The sequence below is a fragment of the Natator depressus genome, chromosome 7, assembly GCF_965152275.1.
Source record: "Natator depressus isolate rNatDep1 chromosome 7, rNatDep2.hap1, whole genome shotgun sequence".
Classification (NCBI taxonomy): Eukaryota; Metazoa; Chordata; order Testudines; family Cheloniidae; genus Natator; species Natator depressus.
The window spans coordinates 71,924,670-71,946,596 of NC_134240.1; the positions used below are offsets into that span (position 1 = coordinate 71,924,670).

The 21,927-nt window shown below is 46.5% G+C and overlaps 1 protein-coding gene across 1 annotated transcript in view; it reads right to left on the reverse strand.

Annotated features, from left to right (window-relative positions):
* Positions 1 to 21,927, reverse strand: part of BMPR1A (bone morphogenetic protein receptor type 1A) — a 184,591-nt gene that overhangs the window by 67,640 nt on the left and 95,024 nt on the right. Inside the window, exon 4 of the mRNA XM_074958762.1 lies at positions 946 to 1,108. Coding sequence (XP_074814863.1) covers positions 946 to 1,108 — 163 coding nt within the window. The remainder of the gene's footprint in view (positions 1 to 945; positions 1,109 to 21,927) is intronic.

The window sequence follows — 21,927 nt, forward strand, 5'->3', positions numbered from 1 at the left end:
TCAAAATGAAGGGACAAACTGTATAAAAAAGTAATATTAGAAAAAATATACATTGTTATATATCTCTGAAGTGTAATGTAAAATGATTACAAAATTCCAATTATCAAGGGAAAAGGGAGTGAGAGAAGCCACTTTCTTCACTGTCATGCCAGTAGTGCAAATTAGGGCTGTTGCTGTTCAGCATAAAGGCCAAGCGGACCTGAAAAAAGCATAAAGGCCAAGCGGACCTGAAAAAAGGAACTACAGCCTGAGATCTTCCAACATCACTTTATTCGACAAGAATCACAGCCATTATTACCCAACATTAACATTCAGTATTTATACTTTATATTCTGTTTACTAAAACATTTTCTTCAGTTCACCAGATGTGTAATTAATGCAAAAAACTATCTTAATGGAACTTAAACCTATTGAAGTTAAAAGGCTATCTCTGTTCTTCCTCACAAACTCTTCTAAACCTTTGATTCAGCAGCTCTCCTTGGGATTTTCTCTTTCCAACCTATCCTTATCACTGCTACTGATGCATAAGTAATACGAAAAAACTTGAATTTAGTGATTATATAACAGGGGGTAATATGACATTTTGAGCACTAGTTGTATGAATATACAAGAAAATTCACATGAAACATTATCGAGAGATTTACATTTTGACCATGTATTACCTACTGTAGCTTCAATTGGATAAGTTTTTTATAATTTTGCCCTAAAGACAGTGCTGTTGGGACAAAAGGACTGCTTGTTATCACTCCCAAAATGGTTCCATTTCTGTGGTGGGAAAAATCACACATGCACACACTATCCTTAGAGCAGTTTTGCATCCTTTTAGGGAAAAGATTCTATAGAAACAAATAAATCTAATCAAATAGCTTGACAAACCCTAACAGTAGAATTAGAGAGAGATAACCAAACTTTGCCAAACTTCTATATCTTGCGCAAACTACTTACATGCATGTGTTATTAATAGCATCATCCGGACAATGTCCTGAACAGTAGCACTGTAGAAAAGGTAAGGTGTCCTCTGGAGCCAATGTTACCCCATTTGCCTGTTTCTTCTGGTCAGGATTTGTCTTCATTCCCGTGCCATGGAGCATGCTGTCTAGATTTTGCCCTGTGTAAAAACATAAAAAGATTTTTCCATATATGCTCTTCTTTTGCAACTAGATCAAGGGTCTCAAACTCAAATGACCATGAGGGCCACATGAGGACTAGTACATTGGCCCGAGGGCTGCACCACTGACCACCCCCGACCCGCTGTCCTGGCCCCGCCCCCACTCCACCCCTTCCAAGAGGCCCCGCTCCTACCCCGCCTCTTCCCACCCCTTCCCTGCCCCCATTCCAACCCCTTCCGCAAACATATTTCTGGGCCCCTATGTGGTCATTGTGGGCTCCGAGTGTGGGTATGGTGTCGCAGTGCCATTGGTGCCATAGTATACCCGGTACTGAATCTCAAAGACATTTTTCATTTTGATCACACACCACTATATTCATTGCCATACGCAGCTCCCTCAGCCCCCAGTTTTTCTCATTGAGCTGTACACCCATATGGGTATACCAGTGTCCACAGTGAGCAGAACTTTCATAGTGATCAGGGAAACTCCCCACAGATTTATCTCCTTCCTCATTCAGACCTTCGATAGCCATGTCTCCATTACCACCCTATGTCACCAGTCACCGTATGTGGCCCTAGTCTCAGCTCAAAGTTCCAAAGCCAGCAGATACCTGATCAGTTCTGACAAATCCCTCCCTCAGCACCCATCCTGCCATTTGAGCAAGCCACTTGCAAACATCATTTCCCCAAATGAGGACTTAGCCCTTGGGAATCTGAAGACACCAGCCTTTCTCCCTCTGCTCCCTGATCACCACTGCCTCTCCCCATACTTGTTTCCTTTCTACTTTGGACATGCTCCCCAACCAGCTGGGGCTATTCTCCCACTGCAAGCCTAACCTGCTTCCTCTTTCCCTGCTCCCCTTGACATTCCTTTCCTACTGGTAACCTCTGTTCCTTGAGATTAAATCCAGTTTATCTGCTCTAGCTTAATAGCCCCCAGTAGTCACAGAGCCACCCGCAGCTTCTCTGGCTATAGCCATGTGGCCAATTGCCAGAGGCCAGCCTTAGCTAGCTGCAGCTGCTAGCAAGGGAGGGGTGGCAATTCCAAGGCTGAGCATGCTTGAACCTTGCAACTGTGGCACTAGGAACTCTAAATCCTCAGCGCTGGCTCTAGGCAGCTGCAGACTCTGCAGTTATGCACTTCCCTCCTCTAGGCCATGGCTTTAAGTACCTGAGATGCCCATCACCTGCAGCAGAGGCCACCAATTCCCATGCACCCCTCAGCTAGCACAGTCGTGCAGAAAGTGCAGCCTGCATGATTTTGGAGGCTGGGGTGCCAGGAGGTTCCCATCCCTAAGCAGCAGCTCTGCAACAAGCTCACATGCCCCCCCCCCCCTCCGCTGTGGGACCAGGACCCTGTGAAGACAGTGGAGTTACCCTGTGTATAACCAGTTCTGTCCAAAGCCTCTTGAAGTGAGTGGGAGTCTTTTCATTGTCTTTAATGGCCTGTGTATAGAAGCAAAAGGACCTCACTCTAGACTCTAGGAGCAAAGTGAATTCTATGCTGCCCTGGTTTACTATTGTAACAGGAAGGTCTCACATTACCTAGTGAATAAGCAACACCTCCTACAGCACCTAACCTTTTCTGAGAAGCCTCCTGCCCAATTACTAAATGTAAACCCGCTTTGCTTACAAGGGCTGAAAATATCAGGTAGTGTGGTCACAAAAGCAAGGCACTTCTGAATTCAGTAAGAAATTTTGGATGTGCACAGAACACAGACAGGACTGGTTCCTGCATGGTTACAGAACTGCAGTAAAGTGGAACAATTTTCAGTTTGTGTGATTGGAGGATATCTGGATCCATATTATAAGACTGTCCTACATAAATGAGGAAAAGTTGAGGTGCCTTTATTATTCTTTTGTTCCACTCTTCGTTTCTATGGGGAATTTGCCAATGCAATATTACTGTCTTCCTTTTAAACAAACCAAACTAAAAACTAAAAACTAAAAACAAAAAACAAAACAAAAAAACAAAAACCTGGTAATGGCTGTTGAAAATAGCAATTCCAGTCCTCGTTAGCACTGGGAAGACCCCAGCATTTGTTGCTCAATTTTATCGTACTTTTTCTACAGCAAATTACAGTGTATCAGCATATTTGATTTGGGAGAAATGAAGTAACAGCTGCCCAAATTGAGCTTAAGCACTCCTGAATTTTGAGGGTGTTCAAACCTGGAAGGCAGGTGCTAGATTCCCTTTCTGAATATTAGATAAATCTGGAAAGGAAAAGCCAATTTCTACTTTCATGGCTTAGAAGTGGAAATCCTCCTGTACTGTATCTGAAGCTGCCCAGGTCCTCTAGCAAAGCCTCCTCTCCCTTACTTTTCATTTTAACTTCTGGAGGGATCCACATATCTCCCTTGCTAGGCTTCAGATAGAGAGATGCACTGTCCATTTAGTCCACCCAGTTCCTTCTTTGGGGACTGCCAGGCGAGGTCACACCAGCATCCCTAATCCAGTCTGGGAAAGTCTTCTGAGGGTGATATCTGGGCCAAAGCCTTCTACTCCTTGGATATACTTGTTCCCCATTCACAGTGCCACCCCCTTCTAGCAGCCAGCTCTCCATTCACAGCAAGCTGCGGTGCATAGGGTCTCAGCTTCCCCACTCCCTCCCGCTCCCTTTCCTGTTGATAGCGGCTAAGGGAATGTTGGGAAATTTAGTTCCTTCCGTGCTCCAAGGCCAGCACTATAGGCAGGGAACTGGCCAAGGCACTACAGTTCCCAGGGCCCCGTGGGTTCTCAGCTCCCACGCTGGATCCCTGCTGCTCTGAGGCTCCGTTTCTGCAGCACAGAGAGGGGAGGAAGTGAGTGTTATGGGCCCCCTTCTGAGTTTGGGCCTGGCGCTATGGCACCATGGTAAATCCAGTACTGTGTGTTATACAGGAGAGAAGACTAGATGATCACAGTGGTGCCGTCTGGCTTTATAATCTATGAATCTCTCACCCTCTACTAATGTCCATGGCTCACATGTCCTCAGAGGGTGAACTGAGGTTTGCAGACATCACATCCTGATCCAGTGAACCTCGCATTTGAGCTGTGGGAGTTTGCAACAGTCTTGTGTTGGAAGCTTAAGATGCTAGAAAGGGAGTCCAGTATATATGACTGTGACTGAATGAACCCCTGTATTCACACGATAATAATCTTTGTACAGCATGCGCTTTGTAAGGTATCATTTGAAAGTTAACAACTTGCTGGTCAAAAATATCATGGTGAAATGTAGGTAGCAACATTATATGTAAATCACGACTGAAGTGTGTTTACCAGAGACGTCTGGGGAGTAGGTAAACCTGTTTCTCAAAGGACAAGCTGACGCCTCTGCTCAGGTGTCATCAAAGCTGATGGGCAATCACCTGTCAAGTAGCCATTCTTTTGCAAAGAAGCGGGGAAGGAACAGATTGAGCTGCATTTTAGCAAACAGCAACATGGAACCTCTCACCACCAGACTCCTTGTCTCTGACCTCCCAAGGGGAATGAACTTTATCTAAGGGTAACACTCAGGAAAATGCATTTCGAACATGGACTGAACTATAAATGTGAGAGACAAGAACAGTCCAAGGTACCTCTCCCTGTCCATCTCTCTCTTTCATCTAAGATGACAAAAGCCACAGCCTTTGGACTTTGGGAGCAATCCTGGCCTGAGAATTTGGTCAGCAATGTTACTGGGAACATGTGTTAAAGGACTTCATCTTGAACCAATTCTAGTTTAAGTTTTAGTACTAGGAAACATTTTTTCTTTATTTCTCTTGTAACCATTTCTGATTTTAATTCCTTTTGGAAGCGTGTTGGGGTCATCCTGCAAGTGGTAACCAGGGTTGGTGGAAACCAGAATGTGACTGGAGTATGCTGGCACGCTGCAACTATACACAGACATTCAGGGTGTGACCCACATATTGCCTGGTTGTTTGTGAGGGGTCCAAGTTAGGAGTTACAGCAGCAAAGCAAGGTTGCAGGGCAAGAGCGACACACCCCCTCACTGGTCTGGAGTGCATCTTGGAATGTCATAATGGCATTTTTAGAAAAATCCAGTTACAACTCAGTGGACAGAAATATGTCTTCTCAAAAAGCAGTATGGCTTTTACTATACCGTACACATTTATTTTGTCTTCAAATGTCAGTCGAACACAAAAGTCAGCTAAAATGGCCTATTTCACAGATTGATAGGGTTGTCAAATCCACCTAGAACTAACTTTATAGTAATAAGGACATTGTTCTAACATTATATTTCATCCTCTTAAAACGGTGTGTTAGATTAGCCCTTACACTTTTCACAAGTATTTCATCTCAGATGTGGCTGTGAAATTTGATCTTGTTTCTCTCATCACATAGACCTGCAGACTTCACCACCAGATTAGTACAGCATACTAAGTGTATTTTCCAGCTGCAACTATTTCCTTTCAAATAATTAAAGAAAATGTGTCTAGTTCAGACGTTACTAATAAAAACAAATACCCCGAAAACAATGGCAAAAAGTTACAGCAAAACTTCCCATGTTTTACATTATAATAATATTAATATTCAACTAGTCTCACCAATGTTCTTATGTTAGTCATATTTTTATCTGAAATATTTCTAAGAAAGGTGCATGTAAACATAAATGATTGCTATGCTCAAGGCTCAGTGTGCTATGCAGCATGTTAGACTTAAGCGTACACCACATCCCATGATTTATGTGGCAAGTATCCTGAATTTATTCAGCACTGACGCCTCTAATCTCTTTCCCTTCTATTTATCTCTGCTGTAGTTCCCTTCTCAACAAGTCTGAAATGTCATTTCAGTACCAGATTGCTGCTGATATAATGAATGTGGAAACAAAGTACTTAAGAGGCACTACATAGCTCTGATCAATTTAGAGAACAGACTAAACAGAACTAAACAGAACTAAAAAAGAGTTTGTTGCTGAATACTAAGTGATACCTAACTTTTTCAGTCCACTATCCTGTGACGTGCTAGGCCTTGAAACACTGAGGACAGTGGGTCACCAACTGGTAGATCATGATCAGTCAGTCGATCACCAAGCCTCTGGCAGTCTATTGCAGTCTCCGTCCGCTAAAAGTCCGACAGGACAGGGGGGCTAAGGCAGGCTCCCTGCCTGCCCTCACCCCGTGCCACTTCCAGAAGCGGCTGGCATGTCCCTGCATATGGGAGGAAGGGGTGGGAGGTCTCTGCGCACTGTTCCTGCCTGTAGGCACCACCCCCGCAGCTCACATTGGCCGGGAACGGTGAATTGCGGCCAATGGGAGCTGCGGCAGCAGTACCTGCAGGGAGAGGAAGAGCTCAGAGCCACACCTGCCCCCCCACCCCAGGGGCCACAGGGATGTGCCGGCAGCTTCCTGGAGTGGCACGGGCTGGGGCAGGCAGGGAGCTTGCCTTACCCCGCTGTGCTGCCGCCTGAGGTAAGCATCGCCCAACCCACTGCCCCAGCCCTGAGCCTCCCGGAGCCATCACCTCGTATCCCCTCCTGCACCCAAAACCCTCTCCTACACACCAACCCCCTGTCCAAGCCCTGAGCTCCCTCCCAGAGCCAGTACCCCATACCTCCTCCTGAACCCCAAGCCCCCTCTGCACCCCAACTCCCTGCCCCATCGCGGAGCCTCCTCCTACACCCAAACTCCCTCCCAGAGCTTGCACCCCAACCCCCTACCCCAGGCTCAGCCTGGAGCCCCCTCCCACACTCCGAATTCCTCGGCATCGTGCGTAAGACCCAAAGGTCTGACGTAATGGTGGACCACGCATGGGAGAAACAGGACAGGCGGTTCAGGAAACAAAGGGACAGATCCAGTGTCTGGTCTGGTACGCGGTCTTCGAGCACACCTTCAAAAGCCTGGCTTAGTGCCCGGCTAGGGTTTGTGCTGCCCTTTGTTCTGGCCCGGCGCATTATTGTTACTGTTATTGTTGAGCCGTCGCCTGTTATCCCTGCCTCGCCTTCAGTAAGGCTATGGCGAGGCTGGTACTGGCGTTGAGGGGGAGGCTGTGACTTAAAGGGCTTCCTCTGGGTCGCCGGAGTGTGCATACCCAGCGACTTAAGTGTAGCTCACGAGTCCTTGAGGCTGTACAGCCTCATGTCTGTCTGGTCCGAGAAGAGCCCGGACCCTTTGAAGGGGAGGTCTTGGAGTGTATTCTGCACCTTGGGCGGCAGGCCTGACTCCTGGAGCCACACCGAGCGCCTCATGACCACACCTGATGTGACTGTTCTAGGCACCATGTCTGCCGAATCCAGGAAGGCCTGGAGAGAGGTCTTGGCTACTGTCTTGCCCTTGTCCACCAGGGCCGTGAACTGCTGTTGGGAGCCTTGCGGGAGGTTGTCCTTAAACTTCCCCACTGCCGCCCAGGAGCTGAAATTGTGCCTGTTGAGGGTGGCCTGATGGTTCGCAATCCTCAACTGAAGGCCCCCGGATGAGTACACCTTTCTGCCAAAAAGGTCCAGGCATTTCGCCTCCTTAGCCTTAGGGGTTGTGGCCTGCTGTCCATGCCACTCCCTTTCGTTTACCGCTGAGACCACTAGGGAGCATGGACTCGGGTGGCAGAACAGGAACACATAGCCCTTAGATGGGGAAAAGTATTTACGCTCCACTCCTTTGGCCATTGGAGCGCTGGAGGCCGGGGTCTGCCATATGGTCTTATAGTTGGACTGAATGGTCTTAATGAGCGGGAGCGCTATTCTGGATGGACCTTCGGGGCTCAAAACGTCCACCATGGAGTCCTCCTGCTCAATCGTCTCCTCGGTCTGCAACCCCAAGTTCTGGGCAACCCTGCGCAACAACTCCTGGTGGGCTCTATGGTCTATCGGTGGAGAGCTGGACACCTCTGTACCCGCCACCGCCTCATCCGGGGATGACTAAGAGGATAGCTGCTGCTCGACCCCCTCTGGTTGGTCCTCTTGCTCCCCTTCTCCCGTGGGAGGGGCCCCCGGCTTGGGCCGGGCATGGAGTCCATGGGACAGCACCGGACTTGGTGCCAGTCTCTCCGGTTTATCCTGGGGGGATGCTGGAGGCCTGGATACTGTAGCCTCTGGCACCGTCTGGCGTCGGTGTGGGGACCGGGACCGCTGCACTGAGTAACTTGCCCTGGACGGGGCCCCTTGGCACTCCTGATAGGCCCAGGGGCTCCAGAAGGGCCAACAGCCTGGCGGCCCCCATTGTGCTTTCCAGCCTACCTGAAGGTCCCTGCTGTCTGGGGCCCGGTGCGGGTAGCTAAAGCGGCCGGAGTCGGCGCCGGACTGCAGCGATTCCGATTGCAAAGGCCACGGCGGTGCCAACGATCTGCGCTGGCGGGAGAATGAGCGGCTCCTGGTTGAGCGGGAGCAGGAGCAGTACCAGTATCCCTGGGACTGGGATCTGGACTGGTGCTGGTGTTCCCTGGACCGGGACCGTCTGTGGGAGTCCTCTGGAGAGGACCATCTCAACGCCTCCCGGTGCCGGTCTCTGGGTGGTGCCGGAGAGCGGTGTGCCCTTTCCGGTGCTTCCTCACGCCGACCCACTCCCAGTGCCACGACCTCCTTCTGGGCCACTGGCAACTGTGAGTCCGCGGAGTCGGAGCTCGACCGGGACCAACTCCGGGAGCGGTGCCGGAACGGTGTCCTCGAGTGGCACACCATTGCCGGCTTACCCCTCAACAGCACCTGAGTCATGGGTGCTGGAGGGTTCTCCCCAAACGAGAGGGGGCTCGCTGCTGACAGCTCGATGAGGTCCTTTGCAGCCTCAAAGGTGCCAGGCATGGAGGGCTGATCCGTTATGCCCTCGAGCCCATCATCCGCACTGATGCTCGGTGGGACTTGTGCTGCTGGGACTGCCGGTATCAGAGCCAGTACTGCGGCCTTCCCGCTCTTATCGGCGCTCAGGGCCTTGGGAGGCACTGGCCTCCTGTGCGGGGAACAACTGCGCCTTCCTTTCGGCTGCGCTGGGGGGCCTCACCGGGGAGGACCGAGCGGTGCCGGGGCCTAGTCTGGCGCTCTGGGGCCGACAGTTTACGGTGCTTAGCCGGTGCTGGGTCTCTCAACGGCTCCGGGGCACTACGCACCGAGGAAGCCTGAGCCGGCGTTGGGTGCTCCGGGCCCGGTGGCTGCAATGCGGCCTCCATCAACAGCTGCTTTAAATGAAAGTCTCTTTCTTTCCTTGTTCTTGGCTTAAACGCCTCGCAAATCCTACACCGTTCAGTTTGATGCCCGTCCCCCACGCAACACAGACACAAGTCGTGCATGCAGCGTGCACACACCTAATGTGGAATGGACGTGAACAAGCAATCAAAGAAGAACCTTCCTTGCTACAATTTAAGCCCACTGCTTCTTGTCTTATCCTCAGAGGTTAACAACAATAATTTTTCTTGCTCCTCCTTGAAACAATCTTTTATGTCCTTGAAAACTGTTATGCTCTCCTCCGCCCCCTCACCTCGTCTTCTCTTCTCCAGACTAAACAAAGCCAATTTTTTCAATCTTTCCTCATAGGTCATGTTTTCTAGACCTTTAATCATTTTTGTTGCTCTCCTCTAGACTTCTTCAATTTGTCCACAGTACTCCAGTTGAGGCCTTCTCAGCATGGAGTAGAGGAGAAAAATTACTTCTCATGTCTTGCTTATAACAATCCTGTTAATACATCCCAGAACAATGTTCACTTTTTCTTGCAACAGTGTTATACTGTTGACTGATACTTTAACTTGTGATCCACTAAAACCTCCAGATTCCTTTCCGCAATATTCCTTCCTAGGCAGTCATTTCCCATTTTGTATATGTGCAACTGATAGTTTCTTCCTAACTGGAGTGCTTTGCATTTGTCCTTATTAATCTGCCTCCTATTTACTTCAGACCATTTCTCCAGATCATTTTGAATTTTAATCCTATCCTCCAACACACTTGCAACCTCTTCCAGCTTGGTATTGTCCACACACTTTATCAGAGTACTCTTTATGACATTATCTAAATCATTGATGAAGTTCTTGAACGGAACTAGACCCAGGCCCAATCCCTGTGGGACCCCACTCGATCTGCCCTTCCAGCCTGACTGTGAACCCAATGATAACTCTCTGGGAACGGTTTTCCAACCAATTATGCACCCACCTTCCAGTAGCTCCATCTAGGTTGTATTTCCCTAGTTTGTTTATGAGGTCATATGAGACAGCATCAAAAGCATTACTACAGTCAAGATATACCACATCTACCACTTCCCCCCATCCACAAGGCTTGTTACTCTGCCAAAGAAAGCTATTAAGTTGGTTTGACACAATTTGTTCCTGACAAATCCATGCTGACTCTTACTTATCACCTTATCTTCCAGATGTTTACAAACTGATACCTTGATAATTTGCTCCATTATCTTTCCGGGTACTGAAGTTAAGCTGACTGGTTTCTAATTTCCCAGGTTGTCCTTATTCCCCTTCTTACAGATTGGCACTATATTTGCTCTGCTCCAGTCCTCTGGAAGCTCTCCCATCTTCCATGACTTCTCAAAAGTAATCACTAATGGCTCAAATATCTCCTCAGTCAGCTCCTTGAGTATTCTAGGATGTATTTAATCACACCCTGGTGACTTAAAGACATCTATCTTATTTAAGTAATTTTTAACTTGTTCTTTACCTATTTGAGCCTCAGATACTACTTCATTTTCACTGGTGTTCACTATGTTAGACATCCAATCGCTATTAAACTATTTGGTAAAAACTGAAATAAAGTCATTTAGCATTTCTGCCATTTCCACATTTCTGTTATTGTCTTTCCCTCTCTCATTCAGTAACAGGCCTACCCTGTTCTTGGTCTTCCTTATGCTTCTAATGTATCTGTAGAATGTTTTCTTGTTGCCTTTTATCTCTCTCGCTAGTTTAATCTTGTTTTGTGCCTTGGCCTTTCTAATTTTGTCCCTACATGTTTGTGGTTGTTTAGGTCAAATTACAAAGGATGAATATAGTTTCCACTTTTTGTAGGACTCCTTTTTGAGTTTCAGATCATTGAAGATCTACTGGTTAAGCCAGTGTGCTCTCTTGCCATACTTCCTGCCTTCCCTATGCACTGAAATAGTTTGCTCTTGTGCACTTAATAATGTCTCTTTGAAAAACTGCCAACTCTCTTGAACCTTTTTGTCACCGTAGACTTGCTCCCCATGGGATCTTACCTACCAACTCCCTGAGTTTGCTAAAGTCTGCCTTCTTGAAATCCATTACCTTTATTGTGCAGTTGTCCATCCTACCATTCCTTACAATCATGAACTCTTATCATTTTATGATCACTTTCATCTAAGCTGCCTTCCACTTTCAAATTCTCAACCAGTTCCTCCCTATTTGTCAAAATCAAATTAGAAGAGCCTCTCCTCAGTTGCCTTCCCCACCTTCTGAAATTTAAAAAAATGCACCAATGCATTCCAAGAACTTGTTGGATAATCTGTGCCCTGCTGTATTATTTTCCCAAAAGATGTCTGTGTAGTTGAAGTCCCCATCACCACCAAATCCTGTTGTCACACACTGTATCATATGATAAATTTTGTGCAAGTTATGCCTTGTGAGGTATCATTTGAAAACCTGGGTGGATAAAAATCAATGATTTAAAAAAAAATTGGATTTTTTATTTAAATCCAATTTTTTTTTTATAAAATGCTTTTTGAGGAAAAAACCTACGTAAAGATAGTGTTAATTAAGATACATTATAGCTCAAAGATTTCTCATCATGGAATACGGATTATAAATTCTGATTCCATAGTATGAGACAATATAGTCATGTAATGTTTAAGAAAAGTTTTGTTAATGAGTTCCAATAGTTCATGGATTAGGGACCCAATTTTATGGGGTTCCAGGGGCTTCTGTATAGATTATTTAGGTTAATCTTTCTATCTACTGTGACAGACCCAGACCAGTGGGATACAAGAGTCTGGTAGAAGGCAAATATATTGGCCACTGGATGAACAGTTTTCTGTTCCCTGAGTGACCAGAGCAGGGGCTGCCCTAGAGCAATCAGGAACCTGCCAGAACCATTTAAGACAGGAAAGCTAATCAAAACACCTGGAGCCAATTAAGAACTTTCTAGATTCAATTATGGCAGGCAGGCTAATCAGGACACCTGGTTTAAAGAGGACCTCCCATCAGTTATTAGGGGGGCGCGCCAGGAGCAGGGAGTAAGAAGGCGTGCTGCTGGAGGAGTGAAGAGTTCAAGCGTGATCAGGCTTCAGGAGGAAGATCCTGCAGTGAGGATAAAGAAGGTGCTGGGGGGAAGGCAATGGGGAAGTAGCCCAGGGAGTTGTAGCTGTCACGCAGCTGATACAGGGAACATTGTGGACAGCTGCTATCCACAGGGCCCTGGGCTGGAACTTGGTACAGAGGGTGGGCCCGGGTTCCCCTTTCATCCCCCCAACTCCTGATCGGACACAGGAGGAGTTGACCTGGTCTGTGAGAAACACCAGAAGGTGGGACACAGAGACTGCAGGGATTGTTCTCCTTTTCCCCCATGCTGGCCAGTGATGAGATTAGCTGAGTGGACAGCAGGTCTGAACCACTAGCAAGAGTGGCCAAACGGAGGGCTGCCTGAGGCAAGCAAATCCTCCAATAAGCGCAGGACCCACCGAGACAGAGGAGGAACTTTGTCACACTACCCAATGGGACTCAGTGCTCAGTCTAGAAGAGATCATCAGAGATGCTTAGTTTTGCAGTTCTCAGACTGTGGATTTGTGTCTCCAGAGATAACATCCTTGTTAACAGCAACGTTTTAAAATAAATAAATAAATATATAGAGGTGAAAAGTAACAGACTTCAACCCTATTGTCCCTCTGCAAATTTGCGTACACAGAGTCAATCCCTTACCGCTCTCTAAAAGTGCAAAATTTCAGAAAGTTCAATGAATAGAAGATTGTTGGGGGCGGAACAGAGCTAAAATATTTCATTTAACTATTTTAGTTAAAAACAATTTTAACAAAAACAAACCTGATTTTAAAAAACTTGAATGTTTAAATAAATTCAAAAATTCATATGCTTATTTTGTTAAAATATTATATGTTTGCTGTTGAAGAAAAAAATCCAGAATACCTAACATTGTTGTTTTAGTTAAATAAAACAATTTAAATGTCTGTCTGGTGATGTTCTCCTAATACAGCAGGGCAAGAAAATCCTCCAAATATTAATGATTAACCTGTTGAATTGGAGATAGTTCACCTCCCAATGACTTCGTAAATATCTGCTTCAATTACCTTTGGTAATGAAATAACCAAACAATCATTCATTTTTTGATATAGCAGTAAAACTAACCTGAAAAGTTTTCAGAATAAATCACTTTAAAATGTATAGCGTGTACCTTCTAAAAATGAAACCTACATCTATCTCTGAGTTGTGAAGAATACCTATTAAGGTTAAAACAACCAACGAGAAAGCACTTTTATGTAGAAATCCATGATTAAATAGAGTCTTCCTGACTAGTGATTTAAATCAAATTCACCCTGCATCTGTCGTAATCAACACAGTTCTGCCACATGTAAGTGGGTTGAAGCTGTTGCGCAGTCAGTTTTCCTCCCGTAAAGGTATTACTACAAGAAGTGCTGGAGTAATGAAGAAGCTCTGTGAAAGGGGGTTCTTTCACTCTCCACTACCAAGAAGGAAATGACTGGACTGATCAGACGGCAGCATTTATACTGTGTGGACACTGAGTACCACACCACGATAGGGGACCTTCCTTCTGCCCTATCGTGCTACCACAGCCTTAGGGGACAACATTCTTTAACAGCTGTGGTAGTTCTGCCAGTTAGGTAAGACCCAGAAGTGAGAATTCTGGAAGACTGTATCTTGAAAGCAATTTGTAACCCCCCCCCCACAACCTTCCAGAGAAATTTTACTATGGGAAAAATGTGGCATGCAAAATGAGAAGTGGAATAGTTTGATTTTGGTGAAGTTAGGGGGTGGAGAAGAAAAATTAGTTGTAAATCAGGCTTAGAAAAGAAACTGAGCTTCAGTTTTAATAGCTACTATGGAGGGTCCAGAAGACCTCCAAAATACTCCTTTAAAGGTACATCTCTTTGCAAAGAGTTGCTTACCAATGTATAGCTGGTAAACAATTTGACTTTTTTAAATGGCATGTTTAATGTAACAGCTCATACAAAACAACTTCATTCCATATTTATGATTTCATAAAGTTCATAATTCAGCATGACTTTCCATTTATTTATTTTACTGTCTATAGAGATATGGGAAGTTCAAAGCTTGGCTGTATGAATCCTAACTGAGAGAAAAATATCACAGTTTAGTAATGTGTATTCTGGGACCTGGGCTTTGGGAAGTATGCAAACGTGAACTTTCTGGCAAGGAAGAATGATTCACCTAACAAGAGAGTGGTCTGGCACAGAAATAACTATTTCTGATCCAAAGGAACTTTAGCATCAAATATGTCTTTGAAAGGAATCAATGACACCATACTAAAGACCTGCTACACAGTTTTGTCTGATCTAATTACAAGACAGAAAAAACTGACAAGGCAAGATGTTGTGTAGAGGGGAACTCAACACAAAATGCCTAAGAAACTTTCAGGATACCCTTTATTCCCGATAGTCAAAGAAGAAGCAGCAGAAACTATGTCAGCACATCAGTCTTAAATTATAGTTTATAAAAGATTCAGGCTTACACAGTTTAAACAGCTGGTTTGGCCAAATCATCTTTATTTCAGAACAGCGTATCCACACAGGGAGTTTTACCAGTATAACTATGGTAGAATCATTATTCTGATATAGCTATGCTGGTCAATTGTAGACAAATGCGTAGAATCTAATAATCTAACTACTAAGAATAAAAAGGATCCTTTTCTGGTTGTTTTTAATTTTTTCTCTCCTGTTGCTCTGAACAGGAATAATGGTCAGGAAAACCTTCCTGCAGTTTCACAGGCCCGTTCCTACTGTCTGACTGGGTCTTCAGAGAGGCCACACTCTGCCAATCTTGATTGACAGGTTTGGTTTCTGCCTTCAAAGAACTGCAAGAAGTCAGACCCATTGTAATGAGCCTGTGGACCTTCCCTGTGAACAACAGCTAGACTGAATTTTTTATGAAGTTACTTTCATTTAAAGATTATTTTTGTATGTTGAAACACAGATTCTGAAAAGCATCTGCTACAACAAAACTGAAATCTACCAGTTTTCTACCTAATACCAAGGTTGAGGACAGCAATGATTTAACATACACTGTTATGTGGATTTTGCTCTAGGTAACGTGCTTATATGTCAGCACGTTCCCTTTTTAAAACATCTTCAGCTTCTTGGAGCGTAAAAAAGTGTCTTAATTACTTCACTGCTTTCTCAAGTCTGACAAATTTAGCATAACATCCCCCTTCCAGTGACATCTCAAGTACCAGGCATGTGATCTCTGAAGACATTCATATGGATAGCTGCCCTGTTCTTTTGGAGCAAGGATCACCAGGTAAGAGTTAAACTTTCAACTTACTTTTTAAATTTTGTTTTAAAATTTAAATAGCCAAACTTAATTTTTTAAAGAGGCGAATAAAAAGAGAATGATGTTCTTCTGTGCAAAATTTCAGCAGAGGGCACATTTTTATAACAATGGGAGAATGAGTGACAAAATACGACAGCACCTTTTCTAAAATCTTCAGTCTCTGCACTGTGAAATTGTGGAACTAGGGTTCCACTTCTTTGGTAATAAAACTATTCTAATTAAAACATATAGGAAATAGTTAATGTGCAAAAAAGGATGTCTGTCTTTAACAATCACATCAACAACTTCCTCTTTGGGGTTTCCTTGCTTTAAACAGCACTGTAAGCTGAAATCTGCAGTGGTCAAAAGACTCTCTCTCCCCAAGAACCCATGTTTTTTTTTTTTTAATAGTGGCAACTCCTGGATTCCCTAGTCTAGTCAGGGGGCGCCGCCGCAAGGGGCTCAGGGCTTCGGCTCGGTGGCTGTGGCGGGACTTCACTTGGCTGCAGCGCAGACTCCTCTGTCCCCTCCCCAGCGCTGGGCCAGCAGGCTTCTCCCAGATCCCGCCCTGCTGGCCCCTCCCCTCCACCCATTCACTCCTCAGTCGGTTGGCTGAGGAGTCCGGCTCCACCCCCCCACCCCGCCCCCAAGGAGCCCGGAGCAGTGCAGACCATCACTGGTGGAGCGAAGCTGAATCTCTCTGACCCTCCCTGCCCGCACCCTTCAGTCTCTGGCACGGGCAGGGCCCCTCGGGGCCAGGAGAGAAACTTTCTCTCCATGTGAAGTGACATGTGAGTGAGCGGGGGTGGGAAGCCCATGGGTCCAGGCTGGGGGCGATGGGGAACAGAGCACTGGGGTATAGAATACTAGTACTCCAAAGTAGAGAGGAGGAGGGTGGGGAGTGGAACACCCACAGGGGGACACATCTCGAAGAACTTCAGTTACTGCAAGGTGAATAACTTTCTCTTCCTCTTCTTCGAGTGCTGTCCCTGTGGGTGCTCCACTCTAGGTGAATGTGTAGCAGTACCCACCATGCTCGGTGGGACTTTGAAGATGCGGCAGTGAGTACTGCAGACAGTACTGTATGGCCTACTGTGGTGTCTGCCGTGGTATCTTGCGTGATAGCAGAGTGTTTGGCAAACGTGTTCAGAGGACCATGTAGCCGCTTTAGAGATGTCAGGAAAGGGTACGTTATGTAGAAAGGCAATGGATGTCGACATAGCTCGAGTGGAATGAGTTCTAATGCCTTCGGGCGGTTGAATATAGTGAGTACTGTAACAGGATCTGATGCAGTTAGAGATCCACTTGGACAGACGTTGCTTAGAGATAGCCGCACCTTTCAATCTTTCGGTAATGGAGACAAAGAGTCGTGGGGATTTACGGAATGGCTTAGTCCTGTCTAAATAAAAGGCAATTGCTTGCCTGACATCGAGAGTATGCAGGGTTGCCTCTTGCGGAGTCTCGTGAGGTTTAGATAGAAAATAGGTACGTATATTGGTTGGTTAAGGTAGAAGGTGGATACCACCTTAGGGAGAAATTTAGGATGTGGTCCCAGAGTGACTTTGTCTTTGGAGAAGGGAGGGAGGCCATCAGGGCGCTTATTTCACCAACTCTCCTTGCTGATGTTATTGCAATTAAGAAAGCTACCTTCATGGACATATGAAGAAGAGACAAGGTAGCCAAGGGCTCGAGTGGAGGGGTTTCATGAGACCGTGAAGAACGAGGTTAAGATTCCATGTAGTTGCCATTGGGTAAATTTCAGGGTAGAGATTTTGTAGGCCCGTGAGAAATCGTTTTATGGTGGGAGAGTCCATGGATGATGGGAGGACATGCGGAGTAGGTAAGGATACTACGACTGTTTGGGCCAAGCCGGGGCAATAAGTATGACCCGCGCATTATTGTCTATGATCTTCCGAAGAACCCTGTGTAGCAGAGGGATTGGTGGGAAGGCATACAGGAGAGAGTTGTTCCATGGGATGAGGAACACGTCTCCTAGGGATGCAGTCCTGAGTCCCACTCTGGAGCAAAACAGGCAACATTTTCAATTCTGGGGTGTGTCAAAGAGGTCTATTGACGGGTTGCCCCAGAGGGAGAAGAGCTGTTGAAGTACTGCGGGGTGCAGTTCCCATTTGCGTTCTGTCAAGAAGTGCCTGCTGAGTGTATCGGCAGTAGTATTGTGGCAGCCAGGTAGGTATGAGGCAATGATTTGTATTTGATGTTGTGTGCACCAATTCCATAGTCAGATGGCTTCCACGCATAGGGAATGTGATCAGGCTCTCCCTGGTCTGTTGATGTAAAATATACATGCTATGTTGTCTGTTAAGACCTGAAAAGATTTGTTCTTCATGAGGGGAAGAAAGTGAAGGCATGCTCGTCGCGCTGCTCTGAGCTCTAAGAGATTTATGTGTAGGTGTGTCTCTGATGCGGACCACTGGCCTTGTGTCCTGTGTCCTCCTAGATGCATTCCCCAGCCGATTAGAAGTCTGTGGTGAGCATGAGCGTTGGGGATCGTTGCTGGAAGGGAACGCCCATGCAGAGATTTTCTGGTCTTGTCCACCAGTGTAGGGAAGCTAGAACACTGGGAGGAGGAGTTAGCAGAATCCCTAAGGTGTGTCTGTTGGCTTTGAAGTTGGAGTTGAGCCAGCCCTGAAGACATCTTATGTATAGCCTGGCATGCTGGACCACAAAGGTGGTGGCTGCCATGTAACCAAGGAGCTGTAGGCAGATTCTTGCCTGTGTCCTGGGACCAATAGAGAGCGTGCATATCAGCTGTGATAGTGAGGAATCAGTGATTTGGGAGTGAGGCTCTGCTTCAGATTGAGTCCAGATGAGCTCCAATTAACTCGATCTGTTGTGTAGCTGTCAGGGTGGATTTCTGGAAGTTTATTTGGAGGCCTAGGCTGTGAAAGAGGGAAAGAGGGAGATGGCAAAATGGGTAGCTTGAAGTGTCTCGCCATAGAAGTTGCCCTTGATGAGGCAATCGTCCAGGCAGGGAAAAAGTGTGATTCCATGTCTGTGGAGGTGAACCACGACCACGGCTAGAGTCTTGGAAAAGACTCTCAGTGCTGTGGAGAGTCCGAAAAGAAGAACTCTGTATTGAAAATGGTCGTGACCGATTGTGAATCATAGGAAGTGTCTGTGAGCTGGATGAATTGGTATATGAAAATAAGCGTTCTGTAGGTACAGGGCTGTGAACCTGTCCCCTTGATCCAGTGCAGGAATTACTGTGCCCAGTGTGATCATCTTGAATTTTTGTATCCTCATGAATTTGTTCAGTCGGCATAGGTCCAGTATAGGCCTCCATCCCCCGGTCTTTTTCTGAATCAGAAAGTAATAGGAGTAGAACCCTTTCCCTTGATGTTGTGTCAGCAGTTTCCACTGCGCCTAGTTGTAGAAGCTGAGCCACTTCTACGCGAAGTAAGTGCTCGTGAGAGGGGTCCCTGAAAAGGGACAGGAAAGGGGGAAGGGTAGGATATAAAGGGGATAGAGTAACCGGACTGAACTCTTTCAAAGACCCAGCGGTCCTGTGTAATCCACTGCCAGGCATGTTGGAAACTCTGGAGGCGATGGCCAAACGGGAAAGTAGGCGGTGGATTCAAGGGGGTGTCCTGCAGACCCTTGACCAATATTTCAAAATTGTTTATTCTCCAGTGGGTGGGAGGTGGCTGCTTGAGCTTGATTTTGTCTGTGCTAAGGGGGTCTAGTGCGACTCCTAGTAATGTCGTCTGATTTGGGTTGAGGCCGATAATGCTGTTGTGTTTGTGGTCTTTGGTAGGGTTGGTACTGTTGTCTCCTGGGAAAAGATGGGTGAATGCCCAGGGTGCGCAGTGTTGCTTTCATGGTGTGGAGGAGTTCATCAGGTTTTTTGGAGAAAAGTTTATCCTTATCAAAAGGGGAGGTCCTCCACTTTGGTCTTCAGATCTTTAGGGATGCCAGATGCAGAGAGCCATGAAGATCTGCACATAACCACAGTAGTTGCAGTAGCAGAGCTGCTTGTAGGGCCGTTCTGGAAATTAATTGGCCCTCAACCAGGAATGATTTAAAGTCTGCTCTCATATCCTCTGGAATGTAGGAGGCAAATTCGAAAAGTTTATTGTAGAGTGGAGGACGTGTAAACCTTGCGACCGAAGACGTCAAGGCGTTTAAGGTCCTTGTATTGCAGAGTGGGCCGATATTGCGTCTGACGTGCAACTACATCTATGACAAGAGAGTTCAGTTGTGGATGAGAAAATAGGAAATCAGCATCCTTAGCAGGAACATAGTATTTACATTCAGCCTTTTGCAAGTTGGAAATAAAGAAGCTGGAGTTTGCCAGAGTGTGTCAGCTGGCTCCAAGAGTGCCTCATTTATGGGGAGCGTGATCTTTGAGGGCACAGAGGGTTGAAGGATTCTGAGGAGCCTGTGTTGTGTTTCCTGAACCTCTTCTAAGGGGATGTCTTGACTGAGTGTCACCCTCTTGAAAAGTTCTTGAAATTGTTTACAGTCGTCCATGTTCTGTGGAGGCAGAGGGAAGAGGGCTCCGTCTGGAGCTGATGGAGAGCCAAGGGTCGGTGAGTTAGGATATGGTCCACAGCTCATGTTCTCAGGAGGGGTTCAGGCACCCTAGAAGTGGATGGAGCTGGAGATCGAGGCACAGAAGGAGGTAGTGGTTCGGTAGAAGAGGTCTGAGGGTGAGTGGTAGGAGGATGTGGCCAAGGGTACCACTGAGGCCAAGGCATAGGGTAGGAGAACCCAGTGCCATCTACGGAGGGGTAAAGTAGGGAAACTAAGACTGGTGGTTGTGAGCTGTGACCTGAGGCGGAAAAGGTTCCGGTGGAGGAGGAGAAGCAGGTGGGGAGAACTCTGCCTTCTGCTGTACATCAGGTTCGCTATCAGTAAAGGTAGCCAGTTCAGGTGCGGAGAGCGGCTCTTCAAAAAATGAGCCCCGTGTATCCAGGAGCAGGGAGTTAGGCTCAGGTGGTACTGAGGTCATCTTGAGTGAGAAACTGTTGCTCCTGCTCCCTGGGCTGTGCTTAGCTTGAACTGTGCTCTAGCGCATTGTCAATTGAAAGCCTCACTGGTGCCTCAGGGCGTGTGGAGGAGCCCTGCAGGGGGTCCACTGCTGGTGCTGGGGCGGGAGGCAGGTTTGATGCCAACGTTCTTCCCAGCCACTGAGGCAGAGCACGCAGTCAGCACCACAGCTATTTTTAGCCTGGAGGGGGTTGGTGCCAAAGTTCTTGTCGGCAGCAGAGCAGAGTATGCAGTCCGCACCGTGGCTATTTTTAATACTCAAGCGCTCGGTGCCGCAGAAGCCTTCCCGGCACAGGAGGTCAGGTTCCTGCCTCTGCGGAAGCTGCGGCTGAGGCGTTGTGACAGCCTGAGACGCCTGCCTTCTGCGCTGTCAATACAGAGGGTAAAGATCTCACAGGAGACCCTTTACTCTTGTTGAAGTCTCTCCTCGGAGACTGTTGGGCTTCAGCTCACTTGTTTAGATAAAGCAAAAACAAGTTTATTAACCACAAAGGACAGATTTTAAGTGATTGTAAGTGATAGCAAACAGATCAAAGCAGATTACCCAGCAAATAAACAAAAATGCAAACTAAACTTAATAAACTAAATAGATTGAATATGAATATCAGATTCTCAACCTAAAAGATTATACAAGCAGGCTGCAGATTCTTAAGGGGCAAGCTGCACTTGGGGGTTCCAAACTGTAAAGCCAGCTGTTTTATTCACAGGCTAAAAATCCCTTTAGAAATCCCTTTAGCCTGGGTTCAGCACTTCCCCCAGTTCAGTCTTTGCTGCTCAGGTGTTTCCAGGAGTCTTCCTGGGTGGGGAGTGAAGAACACCAGATGATGTCACTCCCTGCCCCATACAGCCTTTGTATATGGCGGGAACCCTTTGTTCCCAAAACTTGGTTCCCAGACTGGTCCATGGAAAAACACTGACATCCCAATATGGGAGACCAGAGAAATGTGGTCTCATCACATGTTCCTGCAGAGTCACAGCAGCCATCACTTGGAGGCTTTCTGTAGTGCTCTCAGGAAGGCTCGCCAGGTAGGAGACAAGCCTCCCCCCAAGGCCCTCTGTTTTTTCTCAATGGCCCACTGCCCTGAAGGGAACTGCCCTTCCCCACCCACCATCCAGATTGAAAGCATCCTGTCCAGTGGGCACCACCCAGGTGCAACTATACCTGAAATACAGATACACAGTCAATATTCATAACCTCAGATACAAAGAAGATACACACATACAAATAGGACAATCACATTCAGCAAATCACAACCTCTCCAACGACACCCTGCATGACTTATCTTGCATAAAATACATCATAATTATATCTTAATCAGATCACAACAATATAACTGCGAAGAACTTGGGGTGCGTGTCACGCCTACCACTATTAAAAAAACCCTGAAAAACCTATATTAACCTAACTATATAAAAGAGTAGCAAAGTCATAATGTGT